The following is a 23,263-nucleotide window of genomic DNA, read 5'->3' as shown; positions in this document are numbered from 1 at the left end:
TCCTATTTCAGGAAGTGATTTCTAAACTGTACTTATCTTAAAGATGACATAAATAGAGCGAGACAAAGATGGGTGGAGAGAGATGATCACTGATCTCAGATCAGGAGTCGGGCTGTGCGCACGGGGGTCCTTTCTGGTGCATCTGGCCTGGGACTGTGATGTTTTAGGATGAAGGAGGACAGGGATTTTGCTTTCCCAAATGACAGCGCAGCAAACACCTGGAACTGTGCTCCCCATGTACGGTAGTTGCCGTGTAAGACTCTGTTTCATTTTTCTCATCGGCAAAGTAAGGATTACATGATTATAAAATCCCCATCACAACCGCAGGAGGGAGGTGCACTAAGTGACTTGCTCAAGGTCACGAGCTCGGCGGTGTCAGCAAGCACATCGGAGGCGCGTCGTCTGGGAGGTTGAGCCTCTGCCTTCGGCCCAGGCGGTGCCCCCGGGTCCCGGGATCGAGTCCCCCATCGGGCTCCCTGCACGGAGCCTGCTTCTCCCCCTGCCCAGGACTCTGCCCCCCTCTCCCTGTGTCTCTCATGAATAATCATAATAATAAAAAGCAGATTGGGACGGAGCAGCCTGCCTTGAGCGTAAGCTGTCATCCACCACGCCACCTGGGGGTCTCAGGGGGCGGAGGGACACGTGCGAAGGGCCAGCGCTCCAGGTGTGGACCAGCTTCGTGGTGAACCCTCCTGCACCGACGCCCCTCTTCAAGAGCACCCTCTCCGCCGCCCTCGGCATCTTACTCTGCCGAACCCGACACCCTCCTTCCGTGGCTCCTGTGCTCCTCCTGCCCTCCTCGCCCGCAGAGAAAGGGAGCGGCCAGCGCCGGGCCCGGGCATCCTGCTTCTCTCCCGAGCGGGAGCGGAGCGCCGCGGCGGAGTCCCAGGTGCGAGGCCAAGTCATGCTGGGAGCGCTCGCGCAGCGGGCGGGGAGGCACGCTCGTCGGGAAGGCGAATATTGATGTCCTTTCGCGACTGCTCCTTCTTCTTCTTCTTCTTCTTTTTTTTTTTTTTTTTTTTTTTTTAATTTTTGTTAAGCTGAGAGCCACACACAGCTCACGGCTTTCCGAGGGGGGGCAGCCCTGCCGCCGAGCGGCGTCACCGCGCGGCCCCCGCCTGCAGGGGGCAGTGGCGGCCGCCGAGCGCGCCCCGCCGGCGGGCGCGGCGGCTCGGCCATCGCTTGCTCTGGCCTGGCGCGCGGCGCTCGGCCGTGGATTTAGCGCCGCTGGGGACGTGGGAGGCGGCGGGCCCGGGCCCCGCCCCCGCCCGCCCCGCCCCGCCCCGCCCCGCCCCCGCCCGGCGGCGGCCCAGCGCGGCAGTCAGTCGGCGCTGCGAGCCGAGCGGCGCGGAGGGCGCGACCGGCGGGGCCGGGGCGCGGGACCGCGCGCTGTCCTCGGGGCTCGGCTGCGCGCGCGCCGGGCGGGGCTCGGGCCACCCCGCGGGCCCCTCGGGCGGGCCCCGGGGCTCGCGGCGCGGGGAGTCGGGGGCCGCCGGCCGCGGCGCGGGGACCATGGCGCTGCGCGCGCGGGCGCTGTACGACTTCAGGTCGGAGAACCCGGGCGAGATCTCGCTGCGGGAGCACGAGGTGCTGAGCCTGTGCAGCGAGCAGGACATCGAGGGCTGGCTCGAGGGGGTCAACAGCCGCGGCGACCGCGGCCTCTTCCCGGCCTCGTACGTGCAGGTGATCCGCGCCCCCGAGCCCGGCCCCGGCCCCGGCCCCGGCCCCGCGGGCGACGGCGGCCCCGGGGCCCCGGCTCGCTACGCCAACGTCCCGCCCGGCGGCTTCGAGCCCCTGCCCCTGCCCCTGCCCCTGCCCGCCGCGCCGCCCGCCTCCGCCTTCCAGCCGCCGGCCGCGGGCTTCCCGTACGGCGGGGGCGCCCTGCAGCCGCCTCCCCAGCAGCCCTACGGCGGCGGCTACCAGGCCAGCCAGGGCAGCGACGACGACTGGGACGACGAGTGGGACGACAGCTCCACCGTGGCGGACGAGCCGGGCGCGCTGGGCGGCGGCGCCTACCCGGACCTCGACGGCTCGTCGGGCCCCGGCGCGGCCGGCCGCTACCGCCTGTCCACGCGCTCCGACCTGTCGCTGGGCGCCCGCGGCGGCGCCGCCCCGCAGCACCCGCCGTCGGGCGCCAAGAGCTCGGCCACCGTGAGCCGCAACCTCAACCGCTTCTCCACCTTCGTCAAGTCGGGCGGCGAGGCCTTCGTGCTGGGCGAAGCGTCGGGCTTCGTGAAGGACGGGGACAAGCTGTGCGTGGTGCTGGGGCCCTACGGGCCCGAGTGGCAGGAGAACCCGTACCCCTTCCAGTGCACCATCGACGACCCGACCAAGCAGACCAAGTTCAAGGGCATGAAGAGCTACATCTCCTACAAGCTGGTGCCCACGCACACGCAGGTGCCGGTGCACCGGCGCTACAAGCACTTCGACTGGCTGTACGCGCGCCTGGCCGAGAAGTTCCCCGTCATCTCGGTGCCCCACCTGCCCGAGAAGCAGGCCACCGGCCGCTTCGAGGAGGACTTCATCTCCAAGCGCAGGAAGGGGCTCATCTGGTGGATGAACCACATGGCCAGCCACCCGGTGCTGGCGCAGTGCGACGTCTTCCAGCACTTCCTGACCTGCCCCAGCAGCACGGACGAGAAGGCCTGGAAGCAGGGCAAGAGGAAGGCCGAGAAAGACGAGATGGTGGGCGCCAACTTCTTCCTGACCCTGAGCACGCCCCCCGCCGCGGCCCTGGACCTGCAGGAAGTGGAGAGCAAGATCGACGGCTTCAAGTGCTTCACCAAGAAGATGGACGACAGCGCGCTGCAGCTCAACCACACGGCCAACGAGTTCGCGCGCAAGCAGGTGACGGGCTTCAAGAAGGAGTACCAGAAGGTGGGCCAGTCCTTCCGCGGCCTCAGCCAGGCCTTCGAGCTGGACCAGCAGGCCTTCTCGGCCGGCCTCAACCAGGCCATCGCCTTCACCGGAGATGCCTACGACGCCATCGGCGAGCTCTTTGCCGAGCAGCCCAGGCAGGACCTGGACCCCGTCATGGACCTGTTAGCGCTCTACCAGGGGCACCTGGCCAACTTCCCTGACATCATTCACGTTCAGAAAGGTAAAAAGCCCGGCAGATGGTGATGGATCTGGAATGTGTTGTTGAGGCTGGAGGGGATGATTTGGACGGAAGTACCGTCGTCTGTTTCAGACCTAGGGAGTGACCTACAGGTTGGGAACCAAGCCGGGATGTGGACAGCTGGCCTGGGTTTTGTGTTTTGTTTTTTTTTTTTGTTTTGTTTTTTGTTTTTTTTGTTTTCTTTCCCGAGCGCTTGATCGATTGTGGGCAGGTAGCTGCCTCCCTAAAGTATTTTCAGACAGGGAGCGGGTACTTGCTCTTCAGGGAGAGTTCTGAGAGTACTTCTTAGGACAGTGCTATCATTTTAGAGTTTGAATAGTCGGGTAATGAGCTTCTGGGATCTGTAATCTTGGGCCTAGGGTAGAATTAGAAGAGGACCCAAACCGAGTCAGGCATCCATTTGAACACTGCGGGGTCCCTTAGTGATGGGTTTCAGGAAGCATGGAAATAATGGGGAAGGATGGATGTATATCTGCAAGTAGAGGTAAGTCCCACGTCTCCCTTCCACATGTCTCAATTCCTGGCTCGGAAGAGGAATTAGAACCAGTTCTCTGAGGTTCTAGCAATTTAAGAACGCCCCGCATAGGCTTCTTGCTTGTAACCTTTGAAGAATGAGGTAAAAGGCTCACTCTGATTTCAGGAAGTTTTAAGAAAATTAAGCCTCTTTCAGCTCAGTCATTTTGAGTTCGGGGTCTATTAACTGAATTTAAAGAGTATTATTTAGGAAAATGATGTAGGGAAACTACAAAGAATGCACAGAATCTGAATATCACGTCTGAGGGCAGTGCTTCTGGCATTCCGGTGAATTAGCTGCCCAGCTGTCAAAGCTTGTCTCATCATTAGGTGTTAGTATCCCTAACTTTTCTTAAAGCACAAAAATTTGCAGGTCCCCCCTCCCCCCCCCCCTTGGAAAATAAATTAGAACGGTAAAGCCTGGAGTGAGAGAATCCGGACATGTCTGAGTTAGGGAGGTGGTGGTGCCTGTGAACAACGTCTCCTGTTCAGTGTGGGGAGGAGGGAGGCAATGTGGAGGGAGTTACCTAATCTAACTTCCTATTATAGTGGAAACCTCTTGGGCTCTTGAGGTTTGGCCTTCAGTAAGAAGGTGCTCACTGCCTTTCCAGGTGGGCCTGTCCAATTATGAACAACCCTGATGTCTGACATACTCTTCCTTGCGTTGAACTAAAATTTGCCTGTCTCGATTGTTTTTCTGTTCCCTGATACCACACAGAGTAAGTCTATTCCTTGTCCACATGTTAGCCCTTCACACTTTAGGAGACAGCTGTCTTGCTTCCTTACCTTCCCTCTGCTGCGCTCCTCCCCTGTCCAGGTGTGTGACTAGTCTTTCTCACTCACCCGGCGGGGCGGGGGGTGGGTGGGGGGGGGGTGGGTGTGGGTGTGGGGGGGTGTCTTTCCAAATCCTGCTGGCCCTACTAAAATGCAGTATCTTGAAGCACCTACGGTACTCATTTTGGTAGAGAAAAGTAACTCTTGGCAATTTACATTTTGCCAAATGGAGTCTGAGATTGAATTAGCTATTTGAGCAACCATATTGAACCTGCATCTACATTCCTTAGGCCTTTTTGTGGAAAAATTGCTGCAACTCCTTGACTTTTTGGCTGGTGGGACTGACTCTGAGTCTTTATGCAAGATCTTGTATTTAAATACCACTGTTTTATAGCAACCTGGACCCATGCTGCTTTTTTTACATATTTTTTGAGTTTATGCAAATTGTTGGTGAATAGTTGAAAGGGTGGAGACAGGTACAGACATCTGCAGGCAGACCCAGGTGACTGGCTGCTACAGGGTGGCAGCAGTTCATTCACTGACTTTACTGTTACTCTGATCACACACAGCCTTGTCAAGTGTCCTGCTGTCGAAACTGTTTATTAGAAAAGGTATGATCTTTGTTCTAAGGTCTATTTTGAGTTTACAGCAGTAGTTTTTGTAGTTTATTAAACTGTGTAGTTTTTTTTTTTTTTTTTTTTTAAATCCTAGAACTAAAATTGTATTCTATTTCTTGGGATTTGAAAAACTTCATTAAAACCAGTACCATTGGGCACCTGAGTGACTCAGTGGTTGAGTGCCTGCCTTCGGCTCAGGTCATGATCCCGGAGTTCTGGGATCGAGTCCCACATTGGGCTCTCTGCAGGAAGCCTGTTTCTCCCTCGCCTGTGTCTCTGCCTCTCTCTCTCTCTCTCTCTCTCTCTCTCTCTCTCTCTCTGTGTCTCTCATGAATAAATAAAATCTTAAAAAAAAAAACAGTACCATTTTACGTTGTTTAGACAGATTGAAGGGCACTAAACAATCTTTAAGAAGTTCAGAAAGAAAATCAGTTGATACTGAGTATAGTTTGTTTCTGCTGTAACCTTGGTGTATAATGTACAGGGAGTGTGTGTCCCTAGATGACACGTCTTTAGAAAGTACTGCCACTTAAAGCTGTAGTGTACAATGCATAAGACTAAAAGCATTTGCTTACTGCCAGTTTTTATCAAGGATGCTAATGTTGGCGATTTTTAGGAATACAGATGAGACAAATATAAGTTATGCTAAAGCTTTTTAAATCTGTTCTGGATCTTCAGAATGTGTGGTTGCAAAAAGCAGCTCCCCCCCCCCCCCCCCCCCCCCCCCGCCCCAACTTAACTACACAGTTGCTATTGGAATGAATCTTTTTTAGTCTGAGCACTTGGGGATTTTGTTGACAGGTTGTTTTTTTCTCTCAGGTCTCAAACTGTAATCACATCAAAGATTTTACTGTGACTTTTGAGAGGACAACAAAAAGAAGAAAAAAAATAACCATCTTTAAGCAGCCTAAACTATCTTTTGTTTAAGTACTTGGTTCAGAGTTTATATTTCAACTTAGAAATGTCAAAATTCAAAATAATTTCTACCCTTAAGTTCTCATTGTTGACAGGAAGAGAAAAGCAGTTTCAGTACTTCCACATTTTACATGTTCTAATCATATGTTAGGTCCACATTCAGATGAGAAAGAAATGATTAGAAAGTGCTTTTTAATTACTAACACAGTTAAGGGGAGGTAATTAAGTATGTGTGTGTGTGTCCCTCTCCCCTTAATTCCCAGGGGAAAGGACAGGACCATTATTAGTCTCTGAGCTTTTTTCTTATCCAGGAGACTGCTGTGGTCAGCTTTCCTAGCGTTCTAAACCTGTGCTGTTCAGTGCTGTATCTGTGAGACACATATGACTAAATTTAATTAAAATAAAATAATTTGGTTCCTTGATCACACTAGCTGTATTTCATGTGCTTTGTAGCCAGTGGCTACCACGTTGGACGACGGATACAGAACAGACCCTCTCATCACTGAAGGTTCTCTTGGACCACGGTGTGCTGCCATGGTTTAACTGTCCATGCTTGCAGAGTTCTCCAGCAGTTGATAACCTTTGCACAGACTCTCAAGGTGGTTTTCTTTTCACTTGGTCATCTCATGGCACCCCCTCCTTTCCACACAGGCTTAAGTAATACAGACTGGCAGGGGCAGCGGCCCTGCCAGCCCTCTCTCTGCAGAACTTCCCAGGCACTCACCCAGTGAGTAATATTCTGTGGTGTGAGGATGCTCATCTGCTTTGCATCCCGCCTTCATTGTTCATTCAGAAAAGACAACTGGTTTCAGAATGGACCTCTGAGACTGAGGAAACCAGCTCCAGAACGAGGGTGGGAAACTCAAATACTCTTAAGTGTGGTCGACCGGCATTTTTCTGACTATACTTAGTACTAAAACCATTGTTTAAACTTAATAATGGTTTTAGCATAAGTACTTTCTGTAGAAGCAAGGAAAGCCAGCCATATGGTTTCCTTAGCTAAAAGAGAATTCTAGAATTCGAATTTTTTCGACTCCTGGAGTCTTAGATGAATAGAGCTATTTTGGTTAATGGAGTCCAGTGTAGGAAGAAGGCAGTCTGCTGTAGTCCAAAGTATAGGAGGTGGGAATTCAGAAGGTGTTTGAATTTTATTCATACTTCGCTCTGTCTTAACAGGATTCTCTTAAATTCTTTGTTCATAGGCGGCTCATTGATTCCTGACTAGTCACATGTCTGTCACTGCTGAGCTTTGTAATGCTGTGGTCTGATTTTCTTTCTTTCTTTTTTTTTTTTTTTTTTTGGAATGGTTGCATTTTATCTCCTCCCATTTATCATCCCTGCCTGTAGTATGCCTTAAGAATGCTGATGTTGGTCAGCTTGGGGTACATAGAATCTGTTTCACTATCAGTTTCTTAGTTTATTTGGGTCTGTTTCCAAAGATATGATTAATCTCTAATATTTAATAAAGCTTAATCTGTATGGCAGTGAGTTGTTGTGGTTTAAAAGCTTTAGGCTTATCTTCTGGGGAAACAGTGAAAGGGAAGGACTGTAAATGTTGGTTTCATCTTTATTTAGGAATGAGGACTAGATAGCAGGAGGGAGTCACTTAAAAGGAAATTTCTTTATTTTTGAGAAAAGGTATAGGTCATGTAGAAGTGATTTGTGGATAAAATATAGTGTGGCTCTGTGAAGCAGGATGACAGAACTAGATAAACAGGCAGCCCTGTTTTCTGTACTCTTCAATATGCAGGGTTTCCACATTGCCCTCGGTAGATGTTCCAGATGGAGCCTTCTTTTCAACAAAACATAGCCCCGGGACCTCAGGGATGGTACACCAGTCGTGGGCCTGTCAGTTCTGCGGGGTAGAGTTTCACCATTGTGCGTCCTTTCACCATGGGTAGGGTCCGTCTTATATCCCTCAGACATTAATTAAAGATAGCCAGAGTCCTGGCAGGGCAGCCACGGTAAATGCTGGGCCACAGTTAGCCCTTCCCTGTCTGCTCCCCATTCTGTGGCTAAAAATAGACCTGAGAGGGTGGTGCCAGGAATACAGAGAAAAGGTCTAATAAGCGGGCTGTTTACAAACTCATCTTTATTTTGAAACTTCTGGTCTAGAATTGAGGTCATTCATTTTTTGTTTTGTTTGTTTTGTTTTAGCTCCATCTTAATTGAACACATTTCTCCTCTCCCCTGCATCCGACTCCAGCTGTTTTTTAAGGAGGCTTCAATTCTAGCCATAACCTTTGTCCCTATCTGTATTTTCTTAATAAAAATGAGGTTACCTTTGTTGGTTTTGAAGTAGATGACTGAGTTCTTTGGTTACAGTGTCAGTGTGACCGGCCACAGTCAGTCTTGGCCGTGAAGCTCAGTGGGGATACTGCTCAAAGCATCCTGCCTTTGGTTTCCCAGACTTCTTTTTTCAGCCATGAATCCTTGAAATCACACTGGGGAATCCTGGCCTGTTAGGCTGCTCACAACAGAATCAAAAGGAGGCTGGTACCTGCGCCCCCATTCATGTTCTTCAGATAAGTCTTGGCTTATTTGGACTCCCCTTCTTATTGGGAAATGTCCTCTGCACACATTTCTGTTTGGTCATCTCAGGATTTCCAAACAGTAAGGCAAAAACCCAAACAATGAAGAAATTCTGTGAGAAGGTGTCAATTCCCTTATAAACATGACAGTTCCTTTAAGAAATGTTCTTTTTCCTCAGGCTGAATAAAAATTTATTGCTGTGTTGTCTCAAAGTATTTTAAAATCAAAGTTTAATATGAAGTTTGATTTAATTTGCCATCTATTTGTGAAATTTTGTGATACCACAAGTTAAATGATTATCACAAATAAAATGGCACAGTAAGCTTAGCTCTTGTTTAGAGCACTGTATTCAGAGGACCTGTACCATTTGTCACCCTTCACTTACAGAGCACAGGCTAGATTCATGTCTGGAGGAGGGATGGGCAGGACTCTGATCCTCACTGAGTTCTTTGACTGCTGGCAGAGAAGCCCTGTGCCAGGTTGCTGAGAGCCGTCCCCAGGCTACGCAGAGGAGATAGGGCTGGCTGAGTCTGACAAGGGAGCTTAGTTAACCCTACAAACAAAGGCGGGTGGTTCATGATAAGCCAAGAGCTCCATCCTCAGAATCTCTTCACTGTGGGCCAGTGTGGAATCTGGGAACCACTGTGTGGGTGTGAGGCGAGCTTTGGACAAGTTCTTTTAATCTCTGTAAGTCTGTTTTCTTGTTGGTAAAGTAGGAATGCTTCCTCATAAGGTTATCATGAGGATTAATGTTACTGGTCTCAGTAGTTACTCACTAAATGCTTAATTTTCAAAAGTAGAAAGGTACTTTTAAAATAAGCACTCTTCTTTAAAAGATAATTGTAGTAATCTTATCCTCTGTCTTGGTAGCCTACTGCCACCAGAATTACAGGCAAAAGTATAAAAACCCAATAAGTCACTGGTATAGCAGTTAAATATTGTATTTTAACATGGCTGGCCTGTACTGCACACCAAAAGAATGTTAACAGAAATAAATGCCAGTGTTATGTGGAGTCATTGGTATGCTGTTCACATTAAAGGGTTTGTGTAAATTGTCTCCTGTCAGTTAGCTACTCCCTTCCTCTAAATTCTTTGTATTCTTACACAAATCACTTTGTTTCTGAGCTTCAGTTCCCTCATCTGTAAATAAGAGACTCAGGACCTCCTAGATATCGTTTGTTGATTGACCTTTTTTTTTTTTTTAAATAGCAACATCCATCATTGAAAATAAAATACTTAGGAAAGTATAGGATGAACATTTAGACCTTGTTTCAGGCTAGTTTCAATAGCATTCTATTAGCTTATGTGATTTTGTAATCTGAGAGCATGAAAATCCTTTATCAGTTGATGTTGGTAGCTGGCAAGTTGATGTGCATTTATGAACTTTTGGTTCAGATCAAACGTACATTGAGGGCTTACCCTACCAGGTGCTGTGAGCATTAAAGTGATGACTACCTGGCCTCCTGCCTGATGGTGAGAGCTCCCAGATATTTGGAAGCTGAGGTGTGGCGGCCAGCTGGAGAAATTCTCTCTGGTGATGTCATTAGTAGAGCCACCAAAAGAGAGAAATTGTGATGGATTTTCCCTCCTACAAAGTGTACTTCTCTTTGAATTCTAAGTAATATCTTCTCTTCAAAAGTAGAAACAGCCTTGTGTTGTTGATTTTGTAGTTGTCGCTTAATTAAACTTTAGTGTGAATGAGTGTTACTTGTCATTTTTAATCCCTTTTTTAGAATTTTTTATCTTTCACTTACGTGAATGGATTTTATTCTTCTGATGAAGACGTTTTATGTATTATTTGGCAGGTAGGGAGACGGCAGTTAGGGGGAGCCAAAATCATTAGATTTATTCAAAGGATCCTCTGAGAGATAAATCTGATTTTATTCAACAAATATGTGAGTGCCCATCATAGATCGGGTTGTATCAGTGGTCAAAACAAAGATCATCACCCTTGTGGATCTTACATTCTATCAGGGTAGAGACACAACAAAAAACAAACACAGTAAGTACGTTATAACAAATGTGGTGGGGGGAAATGTAAAAGTGGAGCAGGGCAAGTGGGCATGGGGAAGCAGAATGAAGTATGGAAAAGGATGATCAATGTGTGTCTCATTGAGCAGATGAGATTTAACTGGAAGCCTGGAGAAGGTAAGGGAGTTAGCCAAGTAGGTGGTATCTGGGGAGGGGGAGCTTTCAGGCAGAAGATGTAGCTAGAGCAGAGGTGTTAAGGTGGGTATGTGCTGCTAGACAGTAGAAGGCCAGGTGATTGGAGCTAAGAGGATCTCGGTAGGAGATGAGGTCTTGGAAGGTCCAATTAGTAGGGCTTTGTAGGTCATTGTTAGGACCTAGAGTAAATATCCTTGGCAGGTGGGAGCCATGACAGGATTTTGAGCCAAGGAATGACATCCACCTGGACCTTTTAACAGACCTACTCCAGTTGCTGTGTAGACAATGGAATGGAGAGGAGGTCAGGTGTCAAAGGTAGAAGCAGAGGGCCAGTAGGAAACTACCTCAATAATCCAGATGAGAGACCATGGAAGTGCAGGCCAGAGTGGGGACAATGATGAGATGGTGAGGAGGAATTCTGGTCTGGATATATAATAAAGGTAGAGTCATCAGGTTTTTCTAAGGGATCAGATGGGGGTATGTTAGAGGAAGAGGAGTCATCAAGGGGTACTCTGCAGTTTTTGGCCTGAACAACAATAAGAATGAAATGAGGAAGGCTGTGAGGTGGGACAGAGGTGGGATTAGGAATCTGGACTTGAGTTTCATCCTTTTAAATTGATGGGCTCCTACATTCTGTTGACATCTCCCCAACTAACACATGCACTGACAGTTAAGCCTTAGATCTAGTTCCCTCCTCAGAGTTTTCTACTTGGAGCCCAGTCTTTTCCAAGTAGTCATGGCCGATAGAGTGCTCAGTAGTATGCCAAACACTATACATTGTTCGGTTATTGGGTAGTGTGTGAGGGTCATGTTTTTACATTCCTGTAGTATGTAGCTCCACTGTTTTGTACATGTATAGTAAATGCTTAAGGAATGCTTGTTGAATGAGAAAAGTAGGTACTCTACTTGACTTTGAAATAGATGTTTTCTACTACAGAGTGTGTTTTTTTTTATTCATATGATGATGGATACCAGAGTTTATAAAAAGAGTATGGGAAATTTTAAAGATAGGATCTGGGTATATTCTATAGGTAAAGTCATTAATTAACATGAAAGTGATTTAAAAGTCTTAAACATCTATGAAGTGGAAGTTTAAAAATGCTTTATTTTGTGTGCCAGAAAAAGTAATGTTATGCACCTCATGATTTCAGTTTGTATTGATTCTTGATGTTTAAATTTGCATATATATACTTTTTCCTTCATTGGTCAGCTTTCATTATGATACTTTTCTTGGAGTCCCTTTTGCTTAATTCCAAGCACAAGATCTAGAGAGAGTACATTTCACCTTCTTGAATGACTTGGGTACACAAAGCACTAAGCTTAGGTGTTGAACAGTAGGTGCCTGCCCTCATGGAAGGTTCTGTTCTATAATGGAAATAGGATGTCTGTACAGAGAATTGGGAGATAGGTTGATTTCATTTAGTACCTGTGGTAAGAGTACATGGGAGTTCAGAGGATGAAGCATCATCCACAACTGTGTGAGGGGCTTGGATGGGTAGCATTTGTTTTTTTCCTGTGAAAGCTGCTCATATTTTGACTTTCAGAGGAAGATAGAAAGTACGTTCTTGATCTTAGAAATGCTTTAGGATAAGCATATGAGAGCTGATGTGCTGCATGCTCAGTGCTCAGGTCAACGAGGCCCACTGACAAGTGAGTAGCTGTCACGGTGCAGTGTGACACATGCAGTCATGGGCATGTACCATGGTGTGAAATAGGACAGAGAAGGGGGTAATCAACTATGGGGAGAGGATAGAGTTCAGGGGTGGCTTCTCCCAGTCTTACTCTGAGAAGATTTTTGAAAAGAAATTGGAAGTTTGCTTAGCAGGCAGAATGGGGAAAGGCATTCTGGGCAGAGGGAATCAATCCTGTACAAAAATCAGGGATTAAATCCTGGCTGCCTCTCAGATTCAGCCCCAGAGTGGTTACAGCTGTAAATTGGGCCTCACCCTAGATCTAATCAGAATGTTAGGGACGTGTGACCTATACATTGGTGTTCTTTAAAGAACTCCTCATGGGATTTTGATGTGCCACTGGGTTTACAGCTGCTGGTGGAGGGGATGGGGGGGGGGACCATCATGGAAGATCAAACAGTATTGACATGATCTGGCCTGCACTTTAGATGAACAGGTCCTAGTGACAGGTGTAAAGGGTGGCTTAGGGTGAGGTGAGATAGGAGGTTCTTCTAGTGATTCAGGCAAGACATGGTGAAATCCTAAACTAAGGCAGTATCTGTGGGGTTGGGGAGCAGGAGACAGAAAGGGTGTTTGCCTATAGGCGTGAGGTAAGGGACGGGAAGAGAAGAAAATGACCAGCAGACTGGAGACTGGAGCTACCCACAGAGATACTGGGAGATGGAGCAGGAGTCTGCACTACAGCCTGTAGGCCAAACCCACCTACGTCCCTGTTTATAGCACTTGGTAAAGCACTAAGAGTGCCTTCTACATTTCTGAGTTCCATTTTTTTAATGGGTATAAAAGCCTTGATTTTGCCTTGACATGTAAAACTTCAAATATTTACTAAGGAGAATGTTTACCCTTGACCGGGAGGTCAGGCAGGTTTGGGAGCTGGAGTATGAGTAGTAATTGCCATTGCTGCCACTTTTGAGCCCTTACTGTGTGAGTAGCAGTGTTGTGGGGAATTACATGGCTGTGTCTGATTCCATTTAGAAGCAGGTATGAAGCCATGCCCTCCACAGCCGGGTGGAGTGGAGTTCCCACCAGCTTCACTGTATAACCAGTTGCAGTTCCAGTTTCCTTGTATGTAACGTGGAGTAATCATTTTGCATGCCAAATGCTTCTAAGCATTAATTATTAGCTATTGTATTAGGTTCCTAGGGCTGCTGTAACAAATTACCACAAACTGGGTTGCTTAAAAAAAAAAAAAAATTATTTTCTTACCATTCTGGAGGTTAGATATTCAAAATGAAGGTGTCGGTACAGCCACATTCCCTATAAAGCTTCTAGAGGAGATCCTTCCATCCCTTTTCCAGCCTCTGCTGGTTGCCAGCCATCATTGCTGTGCCTTGGCCTGGGGACTCGCCACTCCAGTCTCTGCCTCCACCTTCATTCATTTCACATTCTCCCTGAATGCCCATCACTTTGTCTCTTCTTTTAAGGACACTAGTCATTCTGAATTTAGGGCCTACCCTAATGCAGTATGACCTCACCTAAACCTATTATATGTGCAAAGACTATCTCTAATTAAAGTCACAGGCACAGGCTGCTGGTGGATGTGAATTTTTTGGAGGGGGGGGTACTATTCAGCCCGGTGTAGTTATTAACTTCCCCAGAGGGATATTATCCCCGTGTGATACCTTTGAAAACTGAAGCTAAGGGAAGTTAAGTGAATTTCAGGATTGCACACCTAATAGAAGAGCCAGAATTTGAGTTCATTTTTTGCCTTGATTTAAAACCAGTGTTCTTTATGCTGCAATAACTAACATGCTTGCTAGAAAATTTGTTATTCTGTAGACAGGCAACAACCATTCAAGGTTTGAAACTGAAGTGACATCTGAATCTTTTCTTTTTTTTAAGATTTTACTTATTTATTCATGAGAGACACACACAGAGAGAGAGAGAAGCAGAGACACAGGCAGAGGGAGAAGCAGGCTCCATGCAGGGAGCCCTACGTGGGACTAAATCCCCAGTCTCTAGGATCACACCCTGGGCTGAAGGCAGCGCTAAACCGCTGAGCCACCCGGGCTGTGGGTGGCTTAAATACGTTATAAAAATAACATATTTTGAGGATTTATCATGTGCCAGGCATGATGCTTCATGTTTATATTTATTCTTTTCATTTAAACTATAGGAGATTTTGAGGTAAATACTGTCATTATCGCCATTTTGCAGATAGGTGAGCTACAGAAATTTAACTGCAAGCTCTTGGAGGTGTCCCTTGCTAACGTACAGCCAGGCCCCAGGGCCAGGGCTTCTGGAAGCTCCTCCTGTTGGCTGAGTGCAGAGATGAAAGGGCTGTTGGAGTAGACCAGGTCGACCAGGCATGAGGGTGGCTTTGGAAAATAAGCAGGTGAACTCTAGATACCTGCCAAGTAGAGTGGCCAGACTTAGTGAGGAGTGGCTCTCCAGAGAAGTCTAGAGTTACCTTCTAGGTTTTAAATTTGGTGACAGAAAATAATGATGCCAGGAAGAGAAATAGGCAGGTTAAGAAGAGGAGCAGGATTACAAGGAAAGATAAGGAACAGGGCTGAAGGGAGTCTTAGAAATCTTGTTTTCTGGGCCATTAATATATTTAGTTATATTGACATTTGTGAAAATCACAAAAGCTACCTGTTGTCTGCAGTGAGACATCTTTAAGTAAAAATGAGTGTCAGTGTGGGTCCTCTGTAAGTTTTCATGTTTTATGACTCGTGTTTCAGGTCTTTTTAAAAATGATCTATTTTTAAGTGCTTTGTTTTGTCTTTAGATGGTTATTTATGGTCTAGTTCAAGGAAGCCCAGATGCAGCAGGAGTAAAGACTCATTACCGCTGGAAACCTGGTCCCTGCCAGCATGAGGAAGCAGGAAAACCCCATGGGTCAGAGGTGTTCTTAAGTTTGAAACAGCTGATTTAGGAATGTTCCCAGAGATCATAAAGTGCTGTGAAGTGCTAGTTGTCAACTGAAGCGAGAGGCTGAGCTGAAATAAAAACAAAGGTATTTATTTGGGGTCTCAGGATTACAATTCCATGAACACAGATTTGGACAGCAGCCCAAATAGTGCCTCCCAGGGAACAAAATCAAGGATTTTTAAATCAAAAGGGAATGCTTGTATATGTTGCTTACAAAGAATTTTGATTGATGTTGGTGGCAGAAAACTAAAAGCTGGGCTGAATATAATTGGTTACTGAGACTGTCACCTAGCAGTCTCACTGTAGCAAGCTATACAGGTGTTTGGGCTGAGTCCTTGGAACACTGGTGTCTCGGCCCAGGTTACAAGTTCTTGGCTCTGTGCAGTGAGGACATGAAGACATACAGAAGGCTCATCTGCTTTGTGGCCTCCCAGCTCCACTTTTAAAACCCCTAGACAGAAGTGACCCAATTTCATTTCACCTTTCACACGGTCCTGGTGGACACCATGGGTGGCAGTAAAGATGATGATAAATGGTGTGCTGCTCACCGGTTTGTCCCACCACAGCTTAAGTGGCAGTTTATAACACTGGGGTTTACATTCACAATTCTAAAGTTAAAAACTAGACATTATTTGGCAAAAATACTTGAAAGCAAGAAATCTACTCTTTGAAAATACTCTTCTAAGTACAGCATTAACTGTAGCACTCTCAGAAGCACCTATACAGTCAGGGACCTGGCTTCAGATGTGTGGCTCACATCTCCCTGGTTTCTCTACAGAACTGAGGTCACTTTACCCTCCTTCTGCCCTGCACAGAGCAGCTTGTCTGTTTATGTTTTAGCTTGAATCTCCTTTTATCTTCCTAGAAAAAAAAAAAAAAAAAAGAAACTCTTAAAGGTAGTTTCCAAAGTTCACTCTTCTCTTCTCTTTGGTTCAGATATGTTTTGTTGTATGTCAGAGGTCATCTAGCCCCAGAGTGCTTGCTGGCGGCTTGCAAACATAGCTAATGCTGCTTGATTTGTATGTACCGATATCCATGCATGTCTACCAGGTAATGAAAGAATTAAAAGAATTAGGAAATTAGGAATTGGAGCTGCAGACGGTAGACATCAATTGTGTTCTCTGAATCTAAGCCATTATGTGGACTTGATTTTACAAAGTTGGTTGTTTTAAAAAGTTTTATTGTGTCTTTTCTACCTCATCTTATTAGGATTTTGTGGGTATAAAATCTTTAAGAAACAATACATGCTTTTTTTTTTTCCCCCTTGTTCTTAGATTTAAAGTCTTTATATTTGCATGGCCATAAGCAAATCAACATTTTCACTGTTATATCCACACTCTTCTGAAGTAAAAAATACTGTTTACAGAGTTCTCTTGAATCTATCACGCTAGCAACTTTATCACATATTTAATATTCAGTATAAGCTGAAACACAAGAAACTTTATATAAAATTTCCTCTCAAAGAGCAGCCTGTTTGCCAAACAAGCCACAAGAGATGGAAGAGGTTTCCCTCTTCATTTTTGAAAGAAGGTGAGGTGTGGGAATGTATGTGCATGGTGAATAAAAGTAATCAAATGTTTTAAGATGTGATGCACTCAAGTGAGTGCTTTCATTTATACTTTCATTCTTGCCTTTACACATCTGGTGATTGCTGAATGGACCTAAAAAGGCTGCTTCATTAGGGTAGAATGAGGCTTTTACCTAGAACAGAGTACTGAACTATAACTTCAGGACCAAACTAAGCTTTGAGGCCTGAATTCTTTAAATGTTTAATTTTTACATTGTCAAGCAGCCAGGTTTTTTTTTTTTTGGTTTTTTTTTTTTTTTTTTTTTTTTTTTTTTTTGCAGTTTATTATCCTTGTATCTGACCCTCTTCCCTCCTTTTTAAAATTACTCAAAAGTTGGGATCCCTGGGTGGCGCAGTGGTTTAGCGCCTGCCTTTGGCCCAGGGCGTGATCCTGGAGACCCGGGATCGAATCCCACGTCGGGCTCCCAGTGCATGGAGCCTGCTTCTCCCTCTGCCTATGTCTCTGCCTCTCTCTCTCACTGTGTGCCTATCATAAATAAATAAAATAAAATAATTTAAAAAAAAAAAATAAATAAAATTACTCAAAAGTTCTCTTCGCCATTTATTATATTTATGAATTGAAAATAAATTTTATATTAATTTTACCTTTGAATTTTGATAGTTCTTGGCATTAGGGACCTTTAGTCCCTTCAAAAAATTGCTTTCACTAGCTTAAGTATTACTGTTGGCAGCCCCAAAGTTTATTAATATAGTCCAAACCTGGAGCCCATGGGGTATGTCTGGATGTAGGAACAGAGTTTTGAGAGCCTGGGGATTGTTCTTGGGGTGGCTGATCCCTGAGATGAGGTTTCAGAGGAGCCTGTTGTTATGCTGCCCTTGGACATGGCATTGGGGCTCCTCCGAGGGGCTTTGAGATTATGGCTGGGGCAGCCTCAGTTGGGCCAAGTACAAGGGAACTAACTACCTAAGTTGGGAAGCTGGGCAGACCCAGTTCCCATGCAGCCAGACATCTTCAGTGAAATGATTTACCTTCCCTAAACTTCACTTTCCACCTCTGAAAATGGGAATGATAATTGCTTTTCTTTTGAGGTTAAAGAGAAGGAAATGAGACACAGAGCACAGGTTTGCACAGGAGGTGTGATTCCCATAGGACTGTTTTGCTTGGATGCACAGCCATTCTGCCTGTGAAGTGGATGTTGTTGTCCTTTGTTTTTTGAGATGTTTTATTCAAAAAATATTGAAAAGTAAATATTGAAGCAGAGAGGAGAAAGAGTAATCACCCAGTGGGTGGGTGGAAACCGAAAGGGAGGAAGGAAAGGGGAGCGGAAGAAGTTAATAAGGAGTGAGCAGGGCGGGAGGGTGTGGGGACCAGTGATGAGAGGGTGAGAGCAAATTGGTCACTTTGACCAAATTAGCATTTTCTTTCGATGTTTCATGTGTAGGAGGGAATGAAGGAAAACAGGCCTCATCCAGTCTTGGGCAACTTCTACTCAGCTGTATTGCCTTTCAGCCCATCTCCTGTTCTGCCCCTCACACCATGGCTGTGGGTTTTCTGGGGCAAAGCCCTGGAAAGACAGAAAATCGAGTTAATGTTTTTGCCACATTCGTGATTTCGAAATTAAATAAAATGCTGGCTTCCCCCCGCCCCTGCTTTTTTTTTTTTTTAACGGGAGAAAATGTAGCCCTTGGATCCCTGTTGCTTAGTGACTAGGCCTTTTATGTAATTGGTCTTAGGAGAGACAAAACATACTGAACATAAGAGAGTTGGTTGAAGGAAGGAAGGCAAAGTTCAGGTGCTGACACTGGCCCCGGCTGGAGGTGGGAGCTGTGGGAGCAGCCAACAAGCCCTGTGGGAGCCTGAGGAGGCATAAAGAGGGCAGCTGAGAGGAGGCCACACAACACCTTCAACTGAGGAGAAGGCTCTCCCTGGTTAAAATGCCTGAAGCAGTACAGTGTTTGCAAGGATTTTTCTCCCCTGTCTGCCCTGTTTTGCAGGGTCAGAAGTTAGCAGGAAAGTGATTTGTCTGTGTAAATCAGAAGGAAATGATACAGTTTCGTGCGACCGGCTGCGTTTGCCGGTTCAGCGTGCAGTGGGCCGTTGATACTTGTTAATTGACTAGATGACACCAGACCTTCCCTACTTTGATTTTACAAAGACCAAAAAGACACTGAAATGCTTCTTAAACAGTTTTTACTGATGGAAATAAGTTAATGCTATATAAAAAATAGGATGCTTTTGAAAATGGTGCTGACTTCCTAGGTCATAATTTAATCCATAAAATAGATTTGAGTTTGAGTCCTTTGAAGTTATAATATTAATGAACCCTGTCATATGATTAAATTCCTTAGTTGTAATTGTTTTGTATTCTTTGGAAACATGCATAATATAATCCCTTGGAAATTGAGCACATATGGATTATGAAGCATGACGTAGTTAATTCTTTCTAGCCTGAGCATGCTTTAAAACTGTATGAGACGGCTCCCATTGGTAAGATCCAAAGAAAATGGTAGGAGAGGGATGGGATTGAATTTAGGACATAATTTCCGTGGAGCTTGGTATAGTGATAGGCTAGGGGGCAGAGAAGCCTTTCTTTGAGCCTGGGCAATTGGGGTAAGTATAAAAATGAACCTGTTAGGAAGGAATTTGGCATGTGCAGAATCAGCTCACAATGTCAGAGAAGTCCAGGAGTTTGTGTTAATAACAGGTCCCAAAGCAAAGTGAAAATACTGGCGTAGTTTTTGTTTTATCGCTCCTACTGTGGAAGGGAGGGGACCCTCTTCAACAGAGTGGAGCAGAGGTCCTGCAGGGAGTGTTACATGGAAAGGGGCAGGACTGGCTGGCAGGTATGGATGGGGGGTGTATTCTTTGTCATGAAGTAGCTGTGGTACTTTGAAAGGTAGCCATGCTCACCACTGTACCATGAACGCTGCACTAGCTGTGGTACTTTGGACAAGCCACTTAGCCTCTGACTTGTAAAATTGAGAGAATTGTACCAAAAACTCTTCTAAGGCCCTTTCAAGCTCTTAAGAAAACAACACCAACACACACACACACACACACACACAAACAAACTCTGGCAACCAGCTTGTCCTCCCAGAATCAGCCCTATTGGCTTCTCCAGTGGGTGTCTTGTCAGGGCTGGAGTGAGGAGAAGAAAGTCCTCTGGGTTCCTGCCCCTACTTTTGAAATAGTCTTAGTTCCTCAGTGAACTTTCTATTTTGTGGAGAAATTCTAATTATTCACCCCTCTAATCAATGGAGTGCGCAACCAAAAGTTCATTCTTAACCTGTAAGCCTTTCTGGGAGGCAGTCTCTCTTCCTTTCTGCCTCCTTCCACAGATCCCCGAGGCAGAGTGGTCGCTGAAACACCCTAGACTCAGCCTGGTGTGGTGGGGGTGCAGCTGGGTTACTGTTGCCTGTTTGGGAGCACAATCATGGGGAATGGTTGACATATGCTGCCTCACTTTCAATCATAACTTTTTCCAGTACTTCAAATAGGAGAATGTATTTTTAGTTGTGTGACTTGGGGAGGCTGCAGTGTTTCATGTGTTACCCTTTTACAGGTTTCTTTTCCTCTAAAACGGAAATGTTACCATTCTCTTGGCTGTTTTACTTTATGAAGAAGAATGTACTCGCACTGCCCTGTTGTCAGTCCCTTCTTGCTTAATCTCAGAATTTAATTCTTGCCAACGCTTTCCCTTCATAATAAAATCTTAGCTCCTATATTATTCCAGATGCAACTACCTAATGTCTAAACTGTAGCTCAAAAACATAGTTAAGTACTTCTATTCCCATTCTAAATGTTTTACCCTCTGATCACCTCTATTTTCACAATTTTCTTTTGTTTTAAAGCCATTGTCCTACCCATGAGTATTGCAGGGGCGCCTGTTTAATCCAACGGTGACCACTTAGGATCTTGGACTTTCTGGTGTAGTTCCTCTGCTGTGTTCTTTAATTTCCATTTCTGTGTCGAAGGCCATGTGGTGGGATGAGGTTTGTGAGGGGAGGAAGCTGACAGGAGGCAAAATCTTTCTAAATTAGCCACTTAAAAAGTGGAGATTTAGAAAACCTTTGCCTGTTTTTGTATTTATTCCATGATAAAAATGTGTGTTCCCTTTGTTCTTTGGATTCTGGGCCAGGTTTTTGGTTATTTACACTCCTCCTGGGTTTGGTACGAAGCAGTGCCACTGAGAGAATGTTGAGCTGACGCTGTAAGGCCTTGTTAGAGCTCCGCAGCTGGTCCCACCAAGCCCCTGCTCCTGCTCCTAGGGAGCTGCAAATCAATTTGTGAAGCCATCCTGAAGTAGCAAGTTTGTAGTGATCTAACTCTGCCCCAGTGTTTTTTTTTTTTTTTTTTTTTTTCTTCAGCTTCTCACTCCTTAGAGGCTAAACCTGATTGAAAATTTGGCTATCTCTGCCTGTCCTGTGATATTTAGCATTGTAAATATGAAAATGTGTGACATGTAGAAACATATACAGATTAATTTCCAGTTTGATGACTGTCACCCCCAACTGTGGGCATAGAGCCACTTAGGACAAAACCCAAATTCGAGTAATACCGATTTAATTTATATCCAGCCAGTGTTTGTCATACCATTTCTGTTGGGAAAGTGTGTTCATTTGATAGGACCCAGGGTTTAGAGAACCGTGGGTGCCGGTTGGGTAGAGGGAAGCTTCTGGGGAAGTTCAGAGGGTAGTTCTGTTGGTCAGAGCCCAAGAGTTGAAACACCCTTGCAATTTGTTCAGATGGACAGCTTGAGGGATCCCTGGGTGGCTCAGTGTTTAGCGCCTGCCTTTGGCCCAGGGCGCCATCCTGGAGTCTCGGGATCGAGTCCCGCGTCGGGATCGAGTCCCGCGTCGGGCTCCCAGCATGGAGCCTGCTTCTCCCTCCTCCTGTGTCTCTGCCTCTCTCTCTCTATGTCTATCATAAATAAATAAATAAATCTTTAAAAGAAAGAAAGGAAGGAAGGAAGGAAGAAAAAAAAGAAAGAGAAAGAAAGAAAGAAAGAAAGAAAGAAAGAAAGAAAGAAAGAAAGAAAGAAAGAAAGAAAAGAAAAAGAAAGAAAAGATAGATGGACAGCTTGAGCTATTCAAAAGATGACACTTTTTTTTTTTCCCCGTTTAATCCCAGACAGTAAACTGGTCAATTAACTTCTACAACTAGTTTACTGAATAATTTGACTTTAGCTTTCTCACAAGAAAGAAATCACACTAAACCCTTCCTATGTGTTGAAATGTATGTGGAAACACTAGATGGAGGGTTGTGAGATGAATACTTAAAACCAAAATGTCTTTCTTCATAAAGGAAATAATATATATTTTTAAAACTTTGCAAAATGCTTTACAAAAGATAATTGGTTTAGGATGTTGTCGTCATCCTGAACATTAACAGCCAGCAGCTGGCTGCTCATACAAGGAACTGGGCTGCTGTCCCTTTAACTCAGGATCTACTCAGGAATTCTTAATAATTTTTTAAAAAGTATAGTGCTGTCAACTTGTTACTCCTTTCTTCTGAGAGCCGATCTGGGAGTAAGTCAGTGTTTAGCTACATTTCAGTTAAAAAGAAGGTGGTTTTAAAATTTGCTCTTGATCCATGGTACAACTTCACAATTCCTTGCTTATTCATGGCACTCACCATTCTACCAGAGTTTGTACATTTAAAATGTACTGTTTAAAAATAATAAATAAATAAATAAATAAATAAATAAATAAATAAATAAATAAATAAATAGTACTGTTTAATACCTTCATGTGCTGATTTGTATAAGGTCCTTCCTTAACTGTTTCAGTAACTTAAGTCACCTTAAAAAATAATTTGAGCCCCCAAGAGGAACTATGTCTTTAAAAAGAAAAAAAAAAACAAGTATCTTATCTCTCTTATCACCCTGTTTCTGTAATCCTGATACATTATGTTAATGGATTTGAATTGCAGTAAATGGGTTAAAATGAATTCCAAGTGGAATTGGCCTTTGGGTGCTTATTCTCCTTAATGGTTTGTTGTGTCCTTCCTAGTTTGCAAATAAAGTAATTTTTTTTTTCCCCTCTGGGATGTCCAGCTGCTCAGAGCAAAACAGAGGCAAGGTCTCTGTATTCCTAAAGAGATTATATGTTACTATTTTTGGTTGTAGTTCTTAATTTATATAATCTTTCAATAGGATCTAAGCAGATAGAGGATGAGAATAAGCAAGAGAAAGACACCTCCTTTACCCCATGTAAATTTGGGCTTAGATTTTTCAAAATCATAGCAAATAATCAAATATGTGCTATTTTTTCAAAGTTTCATTCTGTGGCCCCCCAAGTGTTGTTACAAAGACAAGAAAATCAGACATCTTATAAATATGAGATTGCTTTACAGGCACAATTATTGAATTCTGTGACGTTAAAGATTCCAGAGAGAAATTTTCAAAACCTATGTAGTTCTTTTATATACTAGCAAGGCCTTCTGAATTGTGGATCAAAATAGAAGCCAGGGACTTAATAAGGAAGGTACAGAGGGCAGTACAAGAGCCTTGTCCACAGTTAGAGGGCATGTGGG

The 23,263-nt window shown here is 45.1% G+C and overlaps 1 protein-coding gene across 5 annotated transcripts in view; it reads left to right on the top strand.

Annotated features, from left to right (window-relative positions):
* Nucleotides 1-1,476: 1,476 nt before the first annotated feature.
* Nucleotides 1,477-23,263, top strand: part of SNX18 (sorting nexin 18) — a 141,221-nt gene continuing 119,434 nt past the window's right edge. For 4 of the 5 annotated variants that reach the window (XR_005358467.1, XM_038535111.1, XM_038535110.1 and 1 more), the window contains exon 1: nucleotides 1,477-3,100. Coding sequence is in view for 3 of the 5 variants with exons in the window: in XM_038535111.1 (XP_038391039.1) it covers nucleotides 1,513-3,100 (1,588 nt within the window). In the remaining 2 variants the exon portion in view is untranslated. Of the gene's footprint in view, nucleotides 3,101-15,057; nucleotides 15,286-23,263 lie in introns of all 5 variants that reach the window. The other variant, XR_005358466.1, reaches the window with a different exon arrangement.

This window comes from Canis lupus, chromosome 4, assembly GCF_011100685.1.
Source record: "Canis lupus familiaris isolate Mischka breed German Shepherd chromosome 4, alternate assembly UU_Cfam_GSD_1.0, whole genome shotgun sequence".
NCBI classification, from domain to species: Eukaryota; Metazoa; Chordata; class Mammalia; order Carnivora; family Canidae; genus Canis; species Canis lupus.
The sequence above is the reverse complement of the archived record's forward strand: the minus strand, read 5'-3'. Positions and strand labels throughout refer to the sequence as shown.